General features: G+C 37.0%; 2 protein-coding genes across 4 annotated transcripts; one reads left to right on the plus strand and one right to left on the minus strand.

Annotated features, from left to right (window-relative positions):
- Nucleotides 1–538: 538 nt before the first annotated feature.
- On the plus strand, nucleotides 539–2,721 carry LOC110788591 (stress-related protein-like). The gene is made up of 3 exons (XM_021993209.2): nucleotides 539–809; nucleotides 993–1,220; nucleotides 2,124–2,721. The coding sequence occupies exons 1-3, from the start codon at nucleotides 756–758 to the stop codon at nucleotides 2,580–2,582; spliced, it is 741 nt and encodes a 246-aa protein (XP_021848901.1). The 5' UTR covers nucleotides 539–755; the 3' UTR covers nucleotides 2,583–2,721.
- Nucleotides 2,722–15,626: 12,905 nt separating this feature from the next.
- On the minus strand, nucleotides 15,627–20,481 carry LOC130462785 (uncharacterized). Of its 3 annotated transcripts, XM_056831698.1 has the most exons (6): nucleotides 20,114–20,481; nucleotides 19,886–19,960; nucleotides 19,616–19,764; nucleotides 17,022–17,092; nucleotides 16,006–16,068; nucleotides 15,627–15,886 (listed from the first exon to the last, which is right to left on the minus strand). In XM_056831698.1, exons 3-6 carry the CDS (start codon nucleotides 19,730–19,732, stop codon nucleotides 15,739–15,741), a joined length of 399 nt encoding a protein of 132 aa, XP_056687676.1. In that variant the 5' UTR covers nucleotides 19,733–19,764; nucleotides 19,886–19,960; nucleotides 20,114–20,481; the 3' UTR covers nucleotides 15,627–15,738. The 3 variants fall into 3 exon arrangements, 2 of the variants coding, with proteins under 2 accessions (XP_056687676.1, XP_056687675.1); XM_056831697.1 differs by having other exon boundaries at nucleotides 19,886–20,481; XR_008923570.1 differs by lacking the exon at nucleotides 16,006–16,068 and having other exon boundaries at nucleotides 19,886–20,481.
- Between the last annotated feature and the right edge of the window lie 4,977 nt (nucleotides 20,482–25,458).

Raw genomic sequence — 25,458 nt, forward strand, 5'->3', positions numbered from 1 at the left:
AACACATGCTTATTTTCCATTTCCGCTTAACAAACCTGGAAAATAGACCAAGTTAACAAATGAATTAACTTTTTCAACCACATTTCCCTATAAACAAATTAACACATCATGAGTGGACATGAGCCGAGCCGAACATCTACAAGGCTCAGCTCAATTAAACTAATTTCATTAGGTTTGAATTTAGGTTCGACGATATATTGAGTTTTCGATTATGATCTAATCCAACTCATACAAATGCTCTTTGAGTTAACCAATAGACCAAAACCTTATTGATTAAACGTTTTCACTTAATAAATGCACACCACTAACTAAATTTAGATTTCCATATTTGCTCCCAAATTACTATTAATATACATATTAGAACTAACTAATTGACCAATATTTGCTATCCATTGTGTTGTGTTTATTGACTTCTCAATATATAAACATGTTCGGTGTCCTAGTTTTCAAAGTGCTGAAGAAGAAATTAGTATGGGGTGATGATGTTTTGAATTGTCGACCATAATCCATGGACTTGTATCATATGGATTGAAGCCCTCTTAATGAGTTAATCTTAGCATTAATTTATTGTTTTGATGGGAATCTTGCCATTATTGAGTACTTCGTATACATCATACTACACGAAGACAAAAGTCACAAGATAACTACAAAAGTACGAAGCGGCAAGCGGCAGCAATGTGAGAGATAACCTTAAAAAGAAAGAAAGAAAGAAAGAAAGAAAAGGTTATCACAGCTTTGGCTCAGCTCAGTTCACCATGGAGCAACATCACGACGAACCCATTGAACAAAGCTATAACACTACTGTCGTCGTAAGTAGTCCAATTTATTTTTCATTTTCTTACAACTCCAATATATACTATTTTCGTCTCAATTTTATTGTCACACTGCTAATTCAAATTACACTAAAACCAACCAACGTGGCAACTAATTCTAGACGGAAGTAATACAATACGAAATATGTTAGTATGTATTGATGATTAATTTGTTCTTAGGTATATGAAAATGAAGAGAAGAAGCTGAAGCACTTGGATTTTGTGGAAGCAACGGTGGAAAACATGGTTGTTTTCGTCACTAGAGTTTACGAGCTTACTAAGGAACACAGTGGTTTCCTTGGACCTCGAGTTGAAGCCGTTGAAGGATTTTTCAAGGCAATCTTTGGACCTATTTTTGACAACTTCCATCATGTCCCCTCCCACCTTCTTCAATTCCTCGACCGCAAGGTTAGTCATGCCTTCAATTATAGTTTTCAGTGTTTTATGGATATGTCAAAAACTAGTTTATAAACTACAAGTGTAGATTGGATATCGTCTACCTTCATTATCTGTTTGTGTCGTCTTCCTTTAAAATCAGACATGTAAAAAAAAAATTAAACCATTATAGGATCAGAAAAAATCAGACTAGATCAGGAAAAAAACATAAAGGACTCATAGAAAATATTAGGAGCAGACCATACAAGACCAGGGAAAAATCTAAAGCAGGAAACATAAGGAGCAGACCATACAAGACCAAAAGCAGTAGTAACATCAAACCAGATTACACGAAGAGAACAGAGTCTTAAATCACAAGACTCACAATCACAACTATCAAGCAATGAAAAACTGGAAGTTATACTCCGTATGCTGACGACAACAGTGACTTACCCTTTTGCCCTGCGTGCTCCAGTTAAGGGTAAAGGGATGACCAATGATTTATTTTCATTCACAAAGGTTGAGATTCGAACCCCCAACCCCTAACCTATTGGTTAAGACTTAAGAGAAAAAGTGAGCAACCACTATACCAAGACCAACTTGGTTAGATTACCACATTTCGTAATCGTAGAGAATAATGTTTATATTTTAAGAAAAAAAATGACACATTTGTGGATTAGTGGATTACTATTTCATCAGAGATCATGTGCATTACAATATTCTTACTCTTTCACATGTTATTTCTTCATTACAGTTATCAACAGTTATGAACTAATGATGATACATAAATGCATAATACATCTTCCTGAATCCCATCTCTTTTATTTAACTTTCTCTCTCAGACTTCATCACCTTGATTATATCTCACACAATAAAAGATGAAAAATAGATTTGCTATGTTTTTTTTCTGTTAATGAATGGCTGATGAGATGACAGGTAGACGAGTTTATGTACGAGATAGACTGGAAACAAGAGCCATTGCCAGAGCTACTGAAATACGTGACAAAGAAATCCGCACAAGTGGCACGTGAGCTAGCCATAGAGATCCAAGCAACCGGGCTGCTGGATGCAACAGCAAACGCTGCAAAGGAGGCTTATTTGACTTACAAGCCAGTGGCCAAGGACATGGTCATCAAATATGAGCCAGTGGCTGAGGAGTATGCAGTTAGGGCTTGGCAGCTGTGTAAACAAGTCCCAATCCTCTCACAAATGAGCCAGATAATGGTTCCAACCGCTGCATTTTGGGCTGATAGGTACAACCGAGTGGTGGAATTAACATCAGAGGGTGGGTTACCGATAGCTCAATACTTGCCTTTGATCCCCCTTGAGAGGATTGCTCATGTGTTTTCTGAGGAAGCTAATCAAAATGGGTTTATAGAGGGAAGTGGCATTTAAATGTTTACTAGTTTGTGTGAATGTGTGTTATCTTTGTACTGCAGTTTTTGCTCAAGAATTTGGGAAATTATTACTTGACAATGTGTGAAATTAAGCCATGAATTCGTGGTAGTCTCTTCTTTCTAGGTTTGTAGCTTGATCGGATTATTCGTTTTCGCTTTTCATACAAAACTAGCTCTTGAGCCCGTTCTAAGAACGGGCAATTTTTGGTTATTGACGTGTCTTTTAAAATTCTAATTTTTGGAGGGCTTGTGTTTGAGTAGAAATACATGATTTAATAGAGGTGAGAAATTTGAAGGTTAAAAGAATATATAAAATTAAATTATAGATGAATTAATAATAGTGTTAAAGAAAGAGATGAAGTGGAAAAGATTGAATAATATTATATGAATTAAAATTGAATGGAGAAGATGAAGTGAAAGAGGTGCTAGAGTTGTAAAATATAAACATGAGAAACAATTGAAAAAATAAATGATGGATGAAAAAAGGGATGTCACATGTCAAAGGATGAATAAAAAAAGGATACCACATGTCATCTAAATATCTATGATTTTCCTTTTTAAATACTAGGTATAGATTTATTGTCATTAGTGAGATCTTAAAAGTTCAATATTATCAGTATTTTGTACGTAGTAATACAACTATGCCCAACATATTTTGCTTGGAAGAGGGCTCATATATTATTTAGGGCGCACCTATTATCTTAAATGTTTACTTTTTCATTTTGGTGCTCATGTATTGAAGTAGGATAGTGTGGGTTTATAAGTTCTCAATCATAATCGGTGGTTAATCTTAATTCTAGACCTTTCTTTTGTAATGTATGTTAGGTTATGATACATATGACATTACATAGATCATGCGGAAACAACCATTAACCCAGGACAACATATTATTTACACATAATCATATAGCATAATTTAGATGCATACTCTTTGTTGCGTGCCCTCCCTAGCTGCGCCCGAACCGAACAAGAACAAGTCTTTAGGACTCCAAGTGTCGTCCCTCCGTAGATAGTCCACAGCACGTCCGGATCCGCCTTAAGATTGACCAACTAGAATCGCCCTTAAGGTACTAGAAAATTTCGGCACTTTTATGAGCAAGATGTGTGTTTTAATTTTCTCTCAAAAAAACTCACTTTTGAATACTTTGAAACTTCTTATAAATTGTGAGCCCTAGCCTCATATTTATAGGGGTATGGAAAGGGAATCGAAATCCTATTCAGATACAAATTAATTAAACCTAGAATCCTACAAGAACTCTAATTTAATTAATTTATCAAATAGAATTAGGAATTTAATCATTAACCGAACTCTGCATGTTTTAGGAAACGTGCACGAACACAAACACTTGCACACACACGCACGGCAGCCACGATGGGCCCCATGCGTGCGCGCGAGCAGCAGCCCACGCAGCGCCCGCGCGCGCTGCGCGCTGCGCGTGCTGTGCGCGCTGTGCGCGCTGCGCAGCCTGCTGGGCCTGGCCTTGCGCTGGGCCTGGCGTGGCTGTTTGTGCGGCGCGCTTGGCTTGCTGGGCGATGGCCTGGCTTCGTGCTGGGCCTCGTCCGGCAGGCCTCGTCCGATGCTTATTCGTACGATGCGCTTCCGATTAAATTTTCCAATTCCGGAATTCATTTCCGATACGAACAATATTTAATATTTCCGATTCCGGAATTAATTTCCGTTTCGAACAAATATTTAATATTTCCGTTTCCGGAATTATTTTCCGATTCCGGTAATATTTCCGATTCTGACAATATTTCCGTTTCCGGCAATATTTCCGATTCTGGCAATATTTCCATTTCCGATAATATTTTCCGATACGTACCATGTTTCCGTTTCCGGCAAAATCTACGACTTGGATAATATTTATATTTCCGATACGATCCATATTTCCGTTTCCGGCAATATCATCGTTTCCGGAGTATTCATTTCTTGCCTGTGACGATCTTAGCTCCCACTGAAACCAAGATCCGTCGGTTCCGAATATTCATAGATGGAGTATTTAATGCCATTAAATACTTGATCTGTTTACGTACTATTTGTGTGACCCTACGGGTTCAGTCAAGAGTAAGCTGTGGATTAATATCATTAATTCCACTTGAACTGAAACGGCCTCTAGCTAGGCATTCAGCTCACTTGATCTCACTTGATCTCCACTTGAACTTGTTAATTAATACTGAACCGCATTTATTAGACTTAACATAGAATGCATACTTGGACCAAGGGCATTATTTCCTTCAGTCTCCCACTTGTCCTTAGGGACAAGTGTGCATTTCCTAATTCCTTTGTCGCTCGATGCTTGCTCTTGAACATAAGGTAAGAGTTGTCATCCTTATTACGTCCAGAGGTGTTCCTCGGTTTCAGAGTTCAACTGATCAAATAAACAGATAATCATAGCCTATGATTCATCCGAGCACGGCCATGCATTTCACAGTTTCTAGCTCTCCGAGTGGCCTTGTACAACTTTTAAGCATCTCATCCCGATTTATGGGAGGACAATCCCAATCTTGCGATCTTGAGATTAGACTTCGTTTGATAGGTGATTACCTGAGCGTTGCCTTTATAGCCTCCTTTTACGGTGCGACGGTTGGTCAACGTCAAAGCAACCAGTTCTCAAACAAGTAATCTCAAATCACTCAGGTATTGAGGATTTAGTGTCTAATAATTTAATGAAATTTACTTATGACAGACTTTCATCTCTTATAGTAAAGTTTCATAGGTCTTGTCCGATACTAGTCTTCCCAAAGTAAGTATCTATGCAAATGATTATGACATTGCCATGTCCACATAGTTCAAGAAACAGAACTACTAGTCATCTTGCATTCTAATCGTCTAACGTTTTCTATGCGTCCAATTTTATAGAAAACTCCGACTAGGGACCATTTTCAACCTTTGACATTCAAGTTCACTTGATAGACATTTCTTAGTCACAGGACTGGTCCTGACAGTCTATCTTGAATATATCGTCAAATTGAAGGGACTCATCATTTAATAAACCACAAATTAAATGGAAAAATGAATTCATTTCATTTATTGTGAATGATTAACCAATAATGTTTTACAAAGATTTAAACTCTAAAACTTTAAAACATTAAACAGAGACATCAAAGCCATTCTCCAATATGCTTGATTCCCATAGCTGCAGTGTGCGAGTTGTGCTTCGCCTGCGGCAGAGGTTTAGTTAATGGATCTGATATGTTGTCATCAGTTCCAATTTTGCTTATCTCGACTTCTTTTCTTTCAACGAACTCTCATAGAAGGTGAAATCTACGAAGTACATGCTTGACTCTCTGGTGGTGTCTAGGCTCTTTTGCCTGTGCAATAGCTCCGTTATTATCACAATACAGGGCTATTGGTCCTTTAATGGAGGGGACTACACCAAGTTCTCCTATGAACTTCCTTAGCCATATAGCTTCCTTTGCTGCTTCATGTGCAGCAATGTACTCCGCTTCAGTTGTAGAATCCGCAATGGTGCTTTGCTTAGCACTTTTCCAGCTTACTGCTCCTCCGTTGAGGCAGAAGACAAACCCAGACTGTGATCTAAAATCATCTTTGTCGGTTTGGAAACTTGCGTCCGTATAGCCTTTAACAATTAATTCATCATCTCCACCATAGACCAGGAAGTCATCTTTGTGCCTTTTCAGGTACTTCAGAATATTCTTGGCAGCAGTCCAATGCGCCTCTCCTGGGTCTGACTGGTATCTGCTCGTAGCACTGAGTGCGTACGCAACATCCGGGCGTGTACATATCATAGCATACATTATTGAACCAATTAATGATGCATATGGAATCCCATTCATTCGTCTACGCTCATCAAGTGTTTTTGGGCACTGAGTCTTGCTTAGAGTCATTCCATGAGACATGGGTAGGTAGCCTCGCTTGGAGTCCGCCATCTTGAACCTATCAAGCACCTTATTAAGATAAGTGCTTTGACTAAGTCCAATCATCTTTTTAGATCTATCTCTGTAAATCTTGATGCCCAATATGTACTGTGCTTCTCCTAGATCCTTCATCGAAAAACATTTCCCAAGCCAAATCTTGACAGAGTTCAACATAGGAATGTCATTTCCGATAAGCAATATGTCGTCGACATATAATACTAGGAAAGCAATTTTGCTCCCACTGACCTTCTTGTATACACAAGATTCGTCTGCGTTCTTGATGAAACCAAAGTCACTGACTGCTTCATCAAAACGTATATTCCAGCTCCTGGATGCCTGCTTCAATCCGTAGATTGACTTCTTTAGCTTGCATACCTTTTTAGCATTCTTTGGATCCTCAAAACCTTCAAGCTGTGTCATAAATACAGTTTCTGTTAAAACGCCGTTTAAGAAAGCAGTTTTGACATCCATCTGCCATATTTCGTAATCGTAATATGCAGCGATTGCTAACATTATTCGAATAGACTTTAGCATTGCAACTGGTGAAAAGGTTTCATCGTAATCCACACCGTGGACTTGCCTGTAACCTTTTGCGACCAATCTAGCTTTGAAAACTTCAAGTTTCCCATCCTTGTCCTTTTTCAGTTTGAAAACCCATTTGCTTCCAATGGCTTGGTAGCCATCTGGCAAATCGACCAAATCCCATACTTGGTTTTCAGACATGGAGTCTAATTCAGATTGCATGGCTTCTTGCCACTGCTTGGAGCTAGGGCTCGTCATAGCTTGCTTGTAAGTCGCAGGTTCATCACTTTCAAGTAATAGAACGTCATAGCTCTCGTTCGTCAAAATACCTAAGTACCTTTCCGGTTGAGATCTATATCTTTGCGATCTACCCGGGGTAACATTTCTAGATTGACCATGATTCTCACCAGATTCTTCTAAAGATCTCTGAGTTTCATCCTGAATGTCATCTTGAGCATTCTCTAGAGTTTGTTGTTCGACTCGAATTTCTTCGAGGTCTACTTTTCTCCCACTTGTCATTTTGGAAATGTGATCCTTCTCCAAAAAGACACCATCTCGAGCAACAAACACTTTGTTCTCAGATGTATTGTAGAAGTAATACCCCTTTGTTTCCTTTGGATAGCCCACAAGGATACATTTGTCAGATTTTGGATGAAGTTTGTCTGAAATTAATCGTTTGACGTATACTTCACATCCTCAAATCTTAAGAAAAGACACATTTGGAGGCTTTCCAAACCATAATTCGTATGGAGTCTTTTCGACAGCTTTAGACGGAGCACTATTTATAGTGAGTGCAGCTGTATTTAGTGCATGTCCCCAAAATTCTAATGGAAGTTCGGCCTGACCCATCATTGACCTGACCATGTCTAGCAAGGTTCTGTTCCTCCGTTCTGACACACCGTTCCATTGTGGTGTTCCAGGAGGAGTCAATTCTGATAGAATTCCACATTCTGTCAGATGGTCATCAAATTCATAGATCAGATATTCACCGCCTCTATCAGACCGCAGTGCCTTAATCTTCTTGCCTAATTGATTCTCTACTTCACTCTGAAATTCCTTGAATTTGTCAAAGGATTCAGACTTATGCTTCATTAGGTAGACATAACCATACCTACTGAAGTCATCAGTGAAAGTGATAAAGTAGCTGAAACCACCTCTAGCATTTGTACTCATTGGTCCACATACATCTGTATGGATTAAACCCAATAGTTCATTTGCTCTTTCTCCAACTTTAGAGAAAGGTTGCTTTGTCATTTTGCCAAGTAAACATGATTCGCATTTACCATAATCCTCTAAGTCAAATGGTTCTAGAATTCCTTCCCTTTGAAGTCTTTCTAAGTGTTTCAAGTTTATATGACCTAATCGACAATGCCACAGATAGGTGAGATCTGAATCATCCTTTTGGCCTTTTTGGTATTTATGTTATATACTTGTTTGTCGTGATCTAATAAATAAAGTCCATTGACTAATCTAGCAGATCCATAAAACATCTCTTTAAAATAAAACGAACAATTATTGTCTTTTATTAAAAAGGAAAATCCCTTAGCATCTAAGCAAGAAACTGAAATGATGTTTTTAGTAAGACTTGGAACATGGAAACATTCTTCCAGTTCCAAAACTAGCCCGGAGGGCAACGACAAATAGTAAGTTCCTACAGCTAATGCAGCAATCCGTGCTCCATTTCCCACTCGTAGGTCGACTTCACCCTTGCTTAACTGTCTACTTCTTCTTAGTCCCTGTGGATTGGAACATAAGTGTGAGCCACAACCTGTATCTAATACCCAAGAAGTTGAATTAGCAAGTATACAGTCTATAACGAAAATACCTGAAGATGGAACGACTGTTCCGTTCTTCTGATCTTCCTTTAGCTTTGGACATTCTCTTTTGTAATGGTCTATTCCATCACAATAAAGACAGCTTGATGTGGACTTGTCCTGCTTTGATTTAGCATTGCCCTTGGACTTTCCACCTTTCTTGAATGGTCTCTTTCTAGCCTTGAGTAAATCTTTGGCTTCACAGTCCAGTACTATTTCAGCCTTTCTGACAAGGTGAATAAATTCTGCAACTGTTTCTTCTCTTGGTTCACTTAGGTATAGTTGCTTGAAGCGACCAAACCCACTGTGTAGTGAATTGAGCAAGACAGAGACTGCCATCCTTTCGCTTATTGGTGTTCCTAGTAGACTTAGGCGATCAAAATATGAACACATAAGATCCACATGGAACCTCAGTGGGACGCCTACCCTCTGTTTAGTGCGAAGGAGCTGAACATGTATTTCTTGGACCTCCATCCTATAACACCTGTTGGGAGAACTAACCTTTAGACCAGACATTGATTCAATCAACTCATGGACGTTCAGGTCCCTGTCCTCCGTACTTCCACGACAGATATCCCTCAGATTCTTGATGAGCGTAAAAGGTTCATAGGCTACAAACCTTTTTGCCCAATCATCAGGGATATTGTTCAGCATGAGACTCATAACCTTTTTGAGATCCGCATCCCAGGCGTAAAATCTCTCAGGGGTCATGTCTCTGGCATAGTAGCTTGGCATGGGATGTGACAGTACATACTCAAGTCCATTGAGTTTGACTATTTCAACTAGCTTAGCTTCCCATTCAAGAAAATTTGTCAGGTTCAGCTTGACCATAAGCTCAGAACCCATGATGATGTTTTGATTGTTGTTTGCCATATTAAAACTACAATTGAAAAGAATAAACAAATAAATAACCATTCACAGTTTCTCTTAATAAACTTAAATTCTAGCATACATGCATAATTCAATGTTTATTAAGCATTTTATTCAAATTATGTGTTCCGGCAGGTGTGAATAAAATGATTCCAAGATCCTAAAATCATTGAAGAACTAAGCACAGTTTGTCGACTTAATCCTAGAACATCTTAGGTAAGCAAAAGCCTTTTGCTAATAGTCTAGAAACTATTCTTGGTTGATAGGTACGTCTAAGAACTTATTAGGTAAACCTATCGAATTTGCCACGACATAAAAGGACTCCTTACTTATATCGTTGAGTTTCACCAAAACTAACATGTACTCACAATTATTTGTGTACCTTGCCCCTTTAGGACCAATAAGTAACACCTCGCTGAGCGAAAACTATTACTAGATTGATGTAAAGGATATCCAAGCAAGTGTATATTTTGGCATGGCATCTTTTAACTCAATTTTTAAGTTTGGAACTTAAGGCTCTTACTATGTTGGTTAGATTTTAAGTGAACTAAAATCCTTAATCATGCAACATAATCAAGCTTTTGATCTCATGCATTTTAAGACATATTTAAAACAATAAATAACTTAAAACATGCATAAGATAAATGTGATCTAGTATGGCCCGACTTCATCTTGAAGCTTTGACTTCAAAGTCCGTCTTGAAAATCTCCGTGGGAGGCACCATTTTCTTCAAATAGGATAAGTTATAACTAATTACAACTATTTGATGGTACGCAGACCATATTTGAATTGAAAAATAACTTTGGTACTTTAGACCAATTACATTCAAATTAATGGTACGCAGACCATATTTTCTATCCTATTTGGGCCATACTAGTCACTTCATAACCTGCAAAACAGTACATATACAATATATACCATTCACCCATTCATTATCATGAATGGCCCACATAGCTGGTTAGTAAAACACATTATGCATCACGTAAACATTTGCAGCAATTAATCAAGGGCACCAATAATCTACCAATTATTCAGTCCTTATTAATTCTAATCAAGTTGTTTTAACCTTAAGGATTTGTAGATCTAATCAAGAGTTTATGACTAAAAAGCGCTCCCACTTAAACCAATAAATTTATATGCTTTACTAATTTTAAACATAAAAATGTATTTCTAGTCCAACCGGAAACATACAAATTTAATTAAAATTTAAAGCTCATATCAATTTATAATTGAATCCAAAAGTTTAATTTAATTTCAGTCGTATTTAAATTAATTCATGATTTTAATTTTAGTAAAATAATTAGAATAAATAAAATTTATTATAATTACAATATTCAAAATTAAAATCCAAGAAAATAATTTAAATTATTAATTTTAAAATTAATTAAAATTACGTGAACTGAAATTTTCAAATTAAACATTCAAAACGATCTTTAATCGTAACGCAAACACCCTACGCGTTGCACGCCCATGGGCCGCACGCACACAGCCATTGCTGGCCATGTGCGCGCAGCCCATGCGCTCGTCGCATAGCTGCTGCATCCCCATCGCAAGCCTCCGCACGCATTGGTGCTCGCTGCGCGCGCCAGCGCTCATCGCACGCGAGCTATCGCTCGCAGTGCGCGCGCGACATCGCTCGCTGGGCGCGCGACATCGCTCGCTGGGCGCGCGACATCGCTCGCTGGGCGCGCGACATCGCTCGCTGGGCGCGCGACATCGCTCGCTGGGCGCGCGACATCGCTCGCTGGGCGCGCGACATCGCTCGCTGGGCGCGCGACATCGCTCGCTGGGCGCGCGACATCGCTCGCTGGGCGCGCGACATCGCTCGCTGGGCGCGCGACATCGCTCGCTGGGCGCGCGAGCCATCGCTCGCTGGGCGCGCGACATCGCTCGCTGGGCGGGCGACATCGCTCGCTGTGCGCGCGAGCAATGCTGGCTGTGCGCGCGAGTCATGCTGGGCGCAGCGCTCGTGGCACGCGAGCTTGCGCTCGCTGCGCGCGAGGCTGCGCGCTCTTGTGCGAGGCAGCGCGCGTTGTGGCGCAGCTCGCTTGCTGCCCACACGCGACTGCCTTGGCTCGCCCTTCGCCCATGCCCATTCGTCCATTGCTCGTGGCACACGACACAAGGCAGGGCTGCTGCCTTGTGCTCGTGCACTACGCCCTTGCTCATTGCATTCGTGCCGCACGGGCGACGAGCTCCCTTGCTCGTCGTCGCATGCCCGCATTATACAACACCCCTTAAGGGTAACACGAAGCGTCCATTGCTTCGTGCGTGCAAGTTTTATGAACGAATCGCATAAAAATTTAAAATTTATATTTAAAATTTATATTTAAAATTAATGACAAATTAATAAATAATATTAATTTCATAATTTTAGGGCGAAAAATCGAAAATTTATTATCCAATTGATTTCCGATTGTTATGGATTCAAGTCTAGATCATAAAAATTTAAAATTTATCATAAATTTACAATTTTTATGGTGGTTTTTAATCATAGGTTTCTAATTAAATTACAATTAATTATGAAAATCAAATTAATTCTAAATTATTCTAATTTTCAACAAATTAATCATAATTACAAATTAGATTGCATAATTAACAAGACTAGGCATTCAAACTTGTTAAACATATGCAGTAGGTCAATCAAAAATTCAAGATTTATCAACAAGAATCGCAAATATTTAATTTAACATCTTAAAAATTTACAAAATTTTGCATTCGAAAAACTAAAACCTTCGAAAAGTCATAGTTAGGCTTCGAATTTTAGAATTCTGGGTTCGGCAGAAAAATACTCTTTTTGTCAAAATTTTAGAATGCCTTTTACATGCGGAATTGACACAAAAATCACTCAATTCGGATGAGTAACGAAGAAACTGCCGAAAAACTGCGTACGTATAATTAAATAAACGCAATTTGCAATTAATTAACAATTACGAAAATTAATCACCCCTTTTAATTCTTGCAAATTTGTAATATTTAACCATGTTCATACAATTTAGATTATGAAAATAATAAGGGGCTCGTGATACCACTGTTAGGTTATGATACATATGACATTACATAGATCATGCGGAAACAACCATGAACCCAGGACAGCATATTATTTACACATAATCATATAGCATAATTTAGATGCATACTCTTTGTTGCGTGCCCTCCCTAGCTGCGCCCGAACCGAACAAGAACAAGTCTTTAGGACTCCAAGTGTCGTCCCTCCGTAGATAGTCCACAGCACGTCCGGATCCGCCTTAAGATTGACCAACTAGAATCGCCCTTAAGGTACTAGAAAATTTCGGCACTTTTATGAGCAAGATGTGTGTTTTAATTTTCTCTCAAAAAAACTCACTTTTGAATACTTTGAAACTTCTTATAAATTGTGAGCCCTAGCCTCATATTTATAGGGGTATGGAAAGGGAATCGAAATCCTATTCAGATACAAATTAATTAAACCTAGAATCCTACAAGAACTCTAATTTAATTAATTTATCAAATAGAATTAGGAATTTAATCATTAACCGAACTCTGCATGTTTTAGGAAACGTGCACGAACACAAACACTTGCACACACACGCACGGCAGCCACGATGGGCCCCATGCGTGCGCGCGAGCAGCAGCCCACGCAGCGCCCGCGCGCGCTGCGCAGCCTGGCCTTGCGCTGGGCCTGGCGTGGCTGTTTGTGCGGCGCGCTTGGCTTGCTGGGCGATGGCCTGGCTTCGTGCTGGGCCTCGTCCGGCAGGCCTCGTCCGATGCTTATTCGTACGATGCGCTTCCGATTAAATTTTCCGATTCCGGAATTCATTTCCGATACGAACAATATTTAATATTTCCGATTCCGGAATTAATTTCCGTTTCGAACAAATATTTAATATTTCCGTTTCCGAAATTATTTTCCGATTCCGGTAATATTTCCGATTCTGACAATATTTCCGTTTCCGGCAATATTTCCGATTCTGGCAATATTTCCATTTCCGATAATATTTTCCGATACGTACCATGTTTCCGTTTCCGGCAACATCTACGACTTGGATAATATTTATATTTCCGATACGATCCATATTTCCGTTTCCGGCAATATCATCGTTTCCGGAGTATTCATTTCTTGCCTGTGACGATCTTAGCTCCCACTGAAACCAAGATCCGTCGGTTCCGAATATTCATAGATGGAGTATTTAATGCCATTAAATACTTGATCCGTTTACGTACTATTTGTGTGACCCTACGGGTTCAGTCAAGAGTAAGCTGTGGATTAATATCATTAATTCCACTTGAACTGAAGCGGCCTCTAGCTAGGCATTCAGCTCACTTGATCTCACTGAATTATTAACTTGTTAATTAATACTGAACCGCATTTATTAGACTTAACATAGAATGCATACTTGGACCAAGGGCATTATTTCCTTCAATGTATAATTGCTAGCTTGCAAATCAATCCATCATATGCTAGCTTAGAGTGTTTGGCGAGGTAGCGATTTAGGTAGCGGTTAGCGGTAGAGGTAGCGGTTGAGTAGCTTTTATCAAACGTTAAAATTAGTAGCGTTTAAGGTAGCGGGTAGCGTTTGACAAATTTATTATAAAGTTTTAAATAATATTTCACCTTTTATTTTATTTTATAATATCAACCGCTACTTTTACCGAACACTCATATCAGTTACCCGCTACCTTTGACAGCTAACCGTTACCCGCTACTATTGACCGCTACCCGCTACTCCAACCGTTACCCGCTACTGAACCGCTACCCGCTACCCGCTACTGCTACTTTTGCCGAACAGGGCCTAGTTGACAAAACGAAATGCAGAACTAATTCATATGCTTGTTCCTCAAGAGTTTGACCCATACATACTTACCCTATCTACTTTGTTAGAAAAGTTTTATTTGGATTATCTTTGCATAGGTGCGACGACCACCTACCATATATTATTCCACATATAGTACGGGTAAGATCAATAGTTAGCGTTTAGCTTGGAGACTAAGAATCCTATTATATTCCGAAGATATTGACAGAGGTATAAGTGCATCCATATTATATTTTATATATATTATTTATAAATAAATAATCTTGACAACAATGGAGGTAGTATAAGCATTTAACAAGACGAGCATCAAAAAGTAAACTTTAACAATTACATAGATAATAGTTTCATTCTCGTGCGATGCACGTATTGTATAGTTATAACATACAATACCATAAAATTTATATAATAAAATATTTTTCTTATGCGACTAGACAGTTTCATCGATGATCAAAGAACAATGTGCATTTAATTTTAATTACATACGTAATTGCTAAATAATAGACAATTTTAAACTAAATATTCATCTTATTGAAAAAGGGAGACGCGCAACTATGTTGGTTAGAGTACAAAAACATTTTTACACCCCATATGCTAAATAAAATGTCATTATTTAGACTTTGTTTATTTAGGTATGATGCACGAGTTTATTTATTTTTTTTAATTTATTTTTTTTGACAAAAGCTACAAAAATAACAAAAAAGTTAGTTAAAACTACAACCTAAGATTCTACAGTTTGTAGCCATATTATGCGCTTGACTAACATTCTCCCTTGGCACCTTTAGGATTGAGCATTGGTTGATAGTTTTCCCTAAAGTTTTGATTTCCTTAAGGATTCCCATTATATTCCTTTGCAAGCCTAAGACTAGACCTGAAGAGTCGGTATTGACTCGGAAACGACGAATTTGCTTCGAAGCAGCCCACTCAAGTGCCAGAGCCAAGCTTTGGCCTCCGCATGAAATGCTGAAATCGTCATTTTTCCATATTGCCCAGCAGAAAGCCCTCTAGTTATACAGGAGAGTAAAAAGAGTTCTATAGTATTATTATTATATTACCATTATCCGATAAACAATATTTGTATTAAATATGAATTGTAGTAGCATTCCATTTTTACATTTTTATTTATCACTAGTTGTTGGAACGTGCGCTAGCGCGCACGTTCCCCCAAGATATAAAACACTATCTCCCGGAACACTATACAAATCACAAGCCTAATTACTCCATAGAAATAGTTGAAAGTATGAATACAGTACTCCGTAGATGATAAGAAACACGACTAATTACTTGATGTAGGTTACATATATAGAATTCATGGCTAAGCAATAAAAATTTACATGGCTAAGTTTAGGAAAATTAAACACGGCCGGCCTAACAGGAGAAAGAACAGTTGTGATAGTTCCTCGCCCAACTTTGTGGCAACATACGACTCTGCAAAAAAAAAATCGATGATTACTTAGTTGATCAATGACGAAGCAAGAAACATGTATGTCCTGCAGTTATTGATTATATTGATTATATACAGAGTTACAACTGTCGTACTCAATCACCTGGTATATAAGGCCATAATAATCAACTCTGTAGTAAACCATATCCCATCCCCAACTTTACACCTACATTATAATCGATCTATCAAAATTTCGACGCAGTGAAAGAAAGTCCAACACATAATAGTAATATCAGAGAAAGTCCAGCACATAATAGAAAGTCCAGCAAGATGCTTCAGTGATTATTCAAGTATATGCATCTAAATATAACCAATGGTCAATGCTGTAATGTTTAGATTGATTTCTAAACTCACTATTTTTAATAAATGTAAATCTGAATTTCTCAGACCATAAACTCACTATTTTTAATAAATGCTGTAATGCTTCAGTGATTATTAGAGTGCATTATAATGGTTTGTCCTCATTTTCCAGTTAAGAATGTTAACTATAATTAATCCCCTTCCCTTCTTAACATTAGACACACCAAGGCCACCAAAATTACAAGAATAAAGATTCACTTCTATACTCATATGCAGGGGCATATATAATAATATCATTATTAACAAAACAAAAAAATAACACATGAACAAGATCTAACACAAGAATTATGAGAGCATGCAAAAGTGCAACTCACTCTTGAATCATCTCACTCCTATAAGACGATAAAACATGAAATAATCACGAAAATGAAGATAATAGCTAAAGTGATATGGATTTAGATTCAAGGTTTGAAATCGCTCAAAATTAGGAACGGGATTGTGACTGCAAGTCTGCAACGTCATCCTAGCACTAAAACCATATTAGTAATAGTCAGAAATACAAAACAGAAATTACACTAGACTCAAACAGATGCATTAAAAAATTATCTTGCATAATCATAAAAGTAAAACAAAGAGTTACTTGTAACCCCTTTAATCAGAATACTAACAACAAAATTCCAATCCAAGCACACTTCAGTTACATAAATAATCGCATCTATAAAGAGTCATTAATTATTATTTAAAAAAAAAACTTGTAATTGAAAGATACGACTACAAATAATTTGATGCAATTCGAAGAATTATAAGCAAGGGAATCACCTCAACCCGAACTGGAAGAGTGTCAGGGAAGCAGGGATTTCAGGAAACAAATCACGAACACCGCCACTAGACTAATAGAAGTAATCGGAAAAAAGTTAGGAACGCCGCCGCCAAACTAATTATAGCTAGAAAAGCCTTGAAATGCAATAAGAAAAAAAAATACAGGAATTCATTCGCATTGTAGATATTGTCACTTCACAAAAATAGTCCCACTTAAAACCTCCCCAACATGTTCAGAAGTACAAATTAATCCAATGCGCTAGTACTATGACTGTTGTACCTTTTTGGATGGTTCAGGTCTGATATCTACAGAACCCTATCGAACTTAGTATCGGCTTTGAAACATTCGCATTGTAGATATTGAGTAATCCTAGATTCAACATCCAATCTCAGTACTCGAGCCTAGTCATCTATATCCCAATATGGAAATTTCATACTCGATTAAGAGTTGGCAGTATCAGGCTCTATGTCATTGATGAAAGAAATCTCATCATGAAAGCCAACCAAAAGCCTTAGTATAGGTCGACATTAAGGTAAATGCAATACATCAAATCTGCTTATTATATCCCAAAGCTGGCTTGATTGTCAATAACTATACACGAATGCATCAAAGAGTGGTCCATATTGAAATGCTCAAACAGATAATAAATGTAATATCTTTCTAAAAACCAGTTATGGTAATGAATTACTGAAAGTAATAAACGCAATGGTATTTAACAAAATCCATAATCGATGGCATCCAAATCTCTGATATTCATCCGATTCGAGAGATTGAACTCCGCCACTAAAAACGATCATATACATGCAGCTAAGAACAAAGTTGATTTACATATTACGAAGTATTTAAAAGAACCCACTGCTTAAATCTCCCCCCCCCCCCCCCCCCCCCCAACACACACAGGATAAGAAAATTAAATCGGAAACATGGTTGATTCCTCCTCATGTAAACATTTATACACTTAGTTCCAAGATCCTGGTTATTGATCCAGTCTTATTGCATTCTCACCCCTGCCCCAGATTGCCACTCCCTCTTGAAACCCATGTCCTGGGACATGTGAACAGGAGCATGGTATTCTTATTTTCCACTTCTCGATGGGACTAACAAGCTAAGTAGTGAAAGTATCAGAAGACGGGAAGTACCACTTTGCCGTTCATAATTTCATGGAGATCTAAAATGCAGGAGGCAAAAGGACATAAAATAAATCATCCTCATGATACATGGATAATTTCTACGGGTTCTACTGTTTCATGAAAATATTGGTACACCAAAAACGTGGAATACGGTCCAGAACATGGTTACTAAACATGGTAAAAATCAGGGTGCTCTTAAGACCCATAGTTTGTCTAGAATATTACAGGACACATACCACTCATAATATTATTCTCCTTTATACCATAGAGCCTAACTTTTTGACCTATAGGAAAATGTTATCCCAATGCAGGAACTATCAACCATACAAGAGACCCAAAAGGTGTTTGCATCCAGTGTATAAATCGTCATTTTTCCCACTCATGCTCTAACTAATCGCCATCGAATTTAATAAGTATTAGAGATTGGCTTCTGAAATTTCTCACATTCCTAAGAATTCACTGGCTCCAACCTTTACTAAGATTTTCTACGTTTCTTCAGTAACTGATTGAAATTTTCCTTTCATGATGGCTTAACCTTTAATCACTGCGACTTGATGTCAGATCTGATAATACTCTTTTTCAAAATATGACAGGACTGCATATGCTGAGTTGGTCAACTCAAAGGACAACAAGCCTCATACAAAATATTTATGATTATTCATTAAATTGGAAACACCACAAAATAGCTAGAGCACAAATGTATTTTGATTGGACCAAGCATCATTTTCAAGCTCAGCATCATAGACTGTGCACATATGACCAGCTGCCCAAGAAGTAATGGAATATAGTAGCCAAAACTAACATGAATTTTGTGATTATAAGGTTAGCGGGATAGGTATGCATTTTGGATAGTTGAGATCAAAGACCCAAACAGATTGATATTGATCTAGCAAACTCTTCATAATTGTCACCAAAAAATTCCAAGTTTATCTTATGAAACCAACAACTATGTCTTTTTCAGTGGTTCTCTTAACATAGTGGGGGTTTACTTTAAACTTTTGCTAGTGCCCTAGCCTTTTGACTCTGACACCATATACAAATGTGAAGTAGCTTGGCATTACTAATCACACAAGGATAATGTTTATACAGCCTAACAAGGAGTGGCAAACAAGGCCCTGTCTAATTAATAGAAAAGACATAAGATTAGTCGTATATTCCTAATACAATTCAATTTCCTCATGTAAACAACTTCTTATTTCAGGATACATGGCATATAGTGGGGTCTGAATTCAATCTTAGATCATGGTCCATAATAATTAGCAAATAAATTGTATATGTTAAATTGGAAATATGGAGGCAGGTGCTTATCAAAAACTTACGAAAAGTGGGATAATTGGTGTTATTCATCATCTTTGGCTCATTTTTGACAAATTTAAGGAAGTTTAGAAATCCCTAATTTGATTTTTGAGTAAAGATCCCTAGAAATTACAAATATGCAATCCGCAATGAGAATAAAAACATACCTTAATGTCACCATTCTTTGAATCATAACTGTCTTCAATTCGCACAAAATCTCCATAACTTGTATTCGAGAAGGAAGTTGTGATAATGAATTGGAGATTTCTGCAAATTCTCGGCATTTAATGCTACAACAGATGCCTCATTTATCTTTCTGGATATATTTTCCCCAAATTAACAACAAAAGGCAGAATAAATCAACAAATAAAACAATCGAAAAAATTAATATTGAAAAAATTAACTACCATATAGAAAAGGGCGAATAAGAGAGATACCTATCTTTGATACCTTGCACGGGGGTGAAGAGCTCGCCATGGAATTACTTCTCAGGTTCCATTCCTTTCGTACTTCTATTAAACCCCGAAAATCAAAACCATAAATTTCAAGAACTCTACATAAATCCTAAATCCGACCATTAAACCTAAACCTATTCTTTCGATAATGAAACTAAGAAAAATGGGCATAAATGGTTGATGGAGACTGCAATATTTAAGAGATCTCACCATTCTTGCCGTGACGAAACCTTGATTAGAAGAGAGAGAGAGAGAGAGAGAGAGAGAGAGAGAGAGAGCGCATCAGAGAGGAGTAGGGCAGAATAATGAAGGAGAGAGGGAGAAGAACAGAGATTAGAGGAGAGAGAAAATGGTGGCGGGGGAGATTGGAGTAAGAGGTAGGGTTTGTCGAAAAATCATCCAAGAATCAGGGGTGAAAGAAAGAAGAACTGAAGAAGGGAATCAGGGAGGAGGGAGCGTGGGAAGATCTGTAGAGAAGGGTGCACATGGCACAATTTAGCAAGAATGGCAAATGAGTAATAAAGAGATATAGGTGGGGGTAAAATTGGCAACACACTATTGCTGCAATAGTAACTTGAAGTTTGTATGTTTTAAAGTGTTAGGATATAAATTAAGTAAAATTAAAAATATATTTATTTAACTAGGTGATGCTCTTAGGCCCCATTTAGTTCACCTTATTTCTCCTGATCTGATCTGGTCTGGTCTAATATGATCTGATGTGGTCTAATCTGATCTGAACTTATTTTTCCTGATCTAATCTGATCCTATTTTTCCTGATCTGATTTGTTCTGTTCTATTCTGATCTGATCTGATCGGATATGATCTGATCTAATTTTTCAGAATTAAGTTTAAACAAAAATCTAAATTTATTAATATTAAATGACTTACGTGTAAAATAAATGTTACACAAATTTATAATATTGTTATTATTTATTTGACTTAGCTCATGATTTAACTATTCCTAGCTTATATTAGATAGATCGGTTATGATATGCACATATCAGTTCTAATGTGGATATGATCTGTACAGACCGGTTCTGATTTGGGGATGATATGTATAAATTTAGTTCTGATCTAGATATGATCTGAACAGATCGATTCTGATCTAGATATGATTAGTACATATCGGTTTTGATCTGAACATATTGGTTCTGTAAGGATCGGACATGATTTGTAAGGATCAGTTCTGATCTAGACAAGATCGTTGCAGATATGAACATGATATGGACATGATCTGTACATATCAGTTATAATATAGATATTATCTTATCATACCGATTCTGGTCTGGATATATAATGGTGTTGATCTGTAAAAACCAGTTCTAATATGGACATGATCTGATCATATCGTTTCTGATCTGGACTTAATGGTTTTAATTTGGACATGATGAATTTGAATGTTTTGTTAATGTTTTTTTATGCATTAAATAATATATTTTAATTGCACCGACAACAACATTCTTTTTTATTAAAGCAATAATAGTAATAAATAATAGTAATAATAACAATGATATAAACATATATTAATAATAATAATAATAATAATAATAATAATAATAATAATAATACATAGGACGGGCCGTGATTATTAGTGACACCTTGGTGGTTGGGAAGGTTCTGCAGTTGATTATGGAGGACGGGCCTTGTCTCGGGTTGCATCTTAACGTGGAGAAGACAGAGCTTTTCTGGCCTATAGAGGACCCTCGAAGCAGGCCTTTGGGGGTCTTTCCACCTGATATTGCTCGTCCTTTGCATGGTGTTAAGTTGCTAGGTGGTCCAGCTAGTTCCAATTCAGTTTTTAGTGGTGAGCTTGTGATGCAGAGGGTGACCAAGACCATTGGGCTTATGGATAAGGTTGCTCGGCTTGATGATCCTCGGTGTGAGCTATTGTTACTTAGGGCATGTACCGGAGTTTCTAAACTCTACTTTGCTTTTCGTACTTGTCCTCCTGGTATTTTTGAGGCGGCTCAACGCACTTTTGATGAGGCTCTTCGATCTTCCTTTGAGCGTATTGTTACTGCTTCGGGGCCTGGATTTGGCGATTGGCAGTGGCGTCTTGCCACCTTACCTTTTTCTTTTGGCGGACTTGGTGTTTATTCCGCAGGTGATGTTCGTCATTATGCTTTTCTTGCTTCTCGATTGCAGTCTTTTGGTTTGCAGACAAAGCTTCTACGGCATGCTGGTATTGTTGGTCATGATAGAGTATTTGAGGATGCGTTGAGTCTATTTAGTAGAACGGTGGAGTATGACATTCTGAGTAACCCTAGTGAGATCGCTACCCCTAAACTCATGAAGAAATTGGCAGATATATATTTTACAAAGGTTACTGCATCTGCAGAATCCACCTTCTCTTTATATTTTCGACAGTCGGCGTTGTGGAAATCGCAGCAGGGAGATCACACCTCTGCTTGGCTTCGTGCGGTCCCCATATCAGGTTTGGGACAGACGATGAATGCTAAGGCTTACCGATGTGTTTGTGTTACCGGTTGGGGGTTCCTTTGTTCCCTGTTACAGCGCCATGTTCTGCTTGCTCCAGGGTCTTTGCGGGAGACAACTTTGGTGATCATGCGGTGTCATGTGCTGGCGCCGTGGGTATTAAACATCGACATAATGTGGTTCGGGATACACTTGTTGATGTTTGTTATCGGTCTGGGATCTCGGCGCGGAAAGAGGTTGATATTGGTCTATCTGGAGTTAACGATGGAGCTCTCCGACCAGCAGACGTGTTGCTCTACTCTTAGGATCGGGGCTGTGATGTGTGTGTTGACTTGACGGGATCATCCCCTTTGACACAATCTGGGTTGTCTGGCTTTGCTCCGGGCCGGGTGGTGACAGATGCGGCTGTTCGGAAGCGGGTCAAGTACGAAGCACGTTGCAGGGCCATTGGTTACAGATTTCTTCCGTTGTCTTTCTCTTCTTTGGGGGGAGCTGGATAAGGATGCGGTTGCGTTGCTGAAGCGGATTCAGAAGTATTCTAGGACGCAGGACATTGGAGCTCGTGCTGCTGCTCATATTTTCACCAGGATATGTTTTGCTATAGCTAGAGGGGTGGGGGCCCAGATTGTATCTCGGCTTCCCACCAATTATTTGTAAAATATTTGACTTTGTTAGCATTTGATTCATAATAATAATAATAATAATAATAATAATAATAATAATAATAATAATAATAATAATAATAATAATAATAATAATAATAATAATAATACTCCCTCCGTATTTATTTAAGAAAAACAATTGAATGAAATGGTGTAATAAAATAAGTGGGGTTGGGTAGATATTTTAATAAGTAAAACAAATGGGGACTACGTCATTTTAGGGGATTGGGGTGGGGATGGGGTGTAGATAGATTATTTAATTAGATATTGGGGTTGATAAGTTACTAAAAATGGCAAGTGTATCTCTTAAATAAATACGACCGGAAAAGGCAAGTGTATCCTTTAAATAAATACAGAGGGAGTAATAATAATAATAATAATAATAATAATAATAATAATAATAATAATAATAATAATAATAATAATAATAATAATAATAATAATAATAATCTGGTCTGGTTTGATTTGATCTTATCTGAACTTATTTTTTCTGATATGATTTGATCTGGTCTGATCTGGTCTTATCTAGCCTGATCTGATCTGATTTGATTAAATCTAAAATAAGTAATAAGGTACTGAGATAAGGTAATAACAGGACCTTAAATTTTAATTATATAAAATCCGCAACACAAATATAATGTACTTCGTATCCTACGCTATTCCTCTAAACAACCCTTATCATTAAATTGCTAGTATAATACCCGTGCAATTGCACGGTTTAAAAAATATTATGATTTGTATATGTTAGTACTTCAATCTTATTGCTTAAGTATTCAATCTTTATTTACTAATCTTTGATGGTTTTATCATTTTTTTTACACTGGCGATGGTTTTATTATTGGTGTATACTTTAAAACACTAAACTTATAGTTGCACCCTTTATTTTTAATTTATCAACTACGATATTTTTGTTTGGTTGCATACTCATTTTTATAAAAATAAAAGTAAAATGTGCACATGTTCAATCTATATTATACGCAATGTTCATTTTGATTTCTAAGGTAACCTTAACTCTGAATTGGAAACAATTTTCTTTCATAATTAGTAGACAAACATGCAATTACAATCCCCTCCAAATGAGTTCCTAATTATTATATAGAGCCAATAGGTCGCCCAATACTATACTAATGAAAAGGCCCAAAATGGGTAAAATAATACTATGTATTTTATGATGGTGTAGATGATTAATATATTGAAATTATTTTGGAAATAAACAATAATATAATCACAATGTTTGAAAATATCGATGCACTCAAATATAAAAATATTAAATTAGTTTCTCATGTGATCACTCTGCTAAAAGTTTATCCCCGGTAGTGGCTATCCTAATATACGTGGAAAATATCCTCCTAAAGTTTACCAATTATTCCGTGCTAAAAAAATAGTTCTAAGATGCACTACGATAGTTTTATTCGATGGTCACAACCCATTCAACACAAGTTTTAAGAAATTTACATTTTATATTTACAAATCATTGAATATGCAAAGTTTCACATCAAACTTTATGATACTACATTAGAAGGTTAATCATAAGTTTGTTACAATTTGATAAATTACCAGATCGAATTCTCTCAAAATGCATGATGCAATTGAATAAAAGAACTCATATTACTTGTCACGTATGATTCATCATATTCGTCTCTTTCTTGATATTAATTGTTATATTTGACAACTTTTAAATTTTTTAAATGATGACATAATTAGAATTTAATATATAAACGAGTGAAAAAATAAAATTGATAACAATAAATATAGAAAAAATATAGCAACTCTATAAAATAAGTCATTGAGTATCATTTTCCTAATTGCTACACATTATTTTTATAATAAGTGACGCCAAAATTAAATACACCGATGTCTAACTTAAATATTTACATTGACATTACATTTTACTATTTTAAAATAGTATTTTAAATATTTGTCAAACACGTTTATTTAAAATTTGAGGCACGTATCACAAGCATTTATATCTAATCATAAGCCTGTTGTTTCACATGTGCACTTGTACCCATACACTGTTTACAAATCCAAACATTTAATTTGTACAAAATCAAATAAGTTTAATATAATGAGAATTGTAGTTTTCCCTCCGGTTTTTTTTGTTTGGTTCACTATTTATTTTCATTATGTTTTATTGGTTACGCTTCTAGCTAGTTCATTCATATTTTGGAAAAGTTTTGTCCCCTAATCTCACACTAACCGTATATTAGTCACTTATTCATATTATATTGATTAACACAATTTGAGTGCTCAATAAATGTATTGTTAAATTGTTCCATCGACAAAAAAAATTAGATAATGAGTTTGAATAAAATTTCACGTCCTTCATATCTCTCCTAATTTAATCGTTTTTTCATTGGAGGGAATAAGTCTAAAAGAATAGTTAAGTTTATATATAGCATAACACTATATCAAAACATTACCATTATAATCCTAAATGGATCGGAAGGAAGGATC

The sequence above is a fragment of the Spinacia oleracea genome, chromosome 6, assembly GCF_020520425.1.
Source record: "Spinacia oleracea cultivar Varoflay chromosome 6, BTI_SOV_V1, whole genome shotgun sequence".
Taxonomy (NCBI): domain Eukaryota; kingdom Viridiplantae; phylum Streptophyta; class Magnoliopsida; order Caryophyllales; family Amaranthaceae; genus Spinacia; species Spinacia oleracea.

Coding starts and splice junctions, on each gene's coding strand:
- LOC110788591 (XM_021993209.2), top strand. CDS start 756: ATGGAGCAACATCACGACGAACCCATTGAACAAAGCTATAACACTACT. Junction 810..992: donor GCTATAACACTACTGTCGTC/GTAAGTAGTCCA, acceptor ATTTGTTCTTAG/GTATATGAAAATGAAGAGAA. Junction 1,221..2,123: donor TTCAATTCCTCGACCGCAAG/GTTAGTCATGCC, acceptor ATGAGATGACAG/GTAGACGAGTTTATGTACGA.
- LOC130462785 (XM_056831698.1), bottom strand. CDS start 19,732: ATGCCGAGAATTTGCAGAAATCTCCAATTCATTATCACAACTTCCTTC. Junction 17,093..19,615: donor CAAAGAATGGTGACATTAAG/GTATGTTTTTAT, acceptor TACTTCTATTAG/TCTAGTGGCGGTGTTCGTGA. Junction 16,069..17,021: donor CTCTTCCAGTTCGGGTTGAG/GTGATTCCCTTG, acceptor ATTATAATGTAG/GTGTAAAGTTGGGGATGGGA.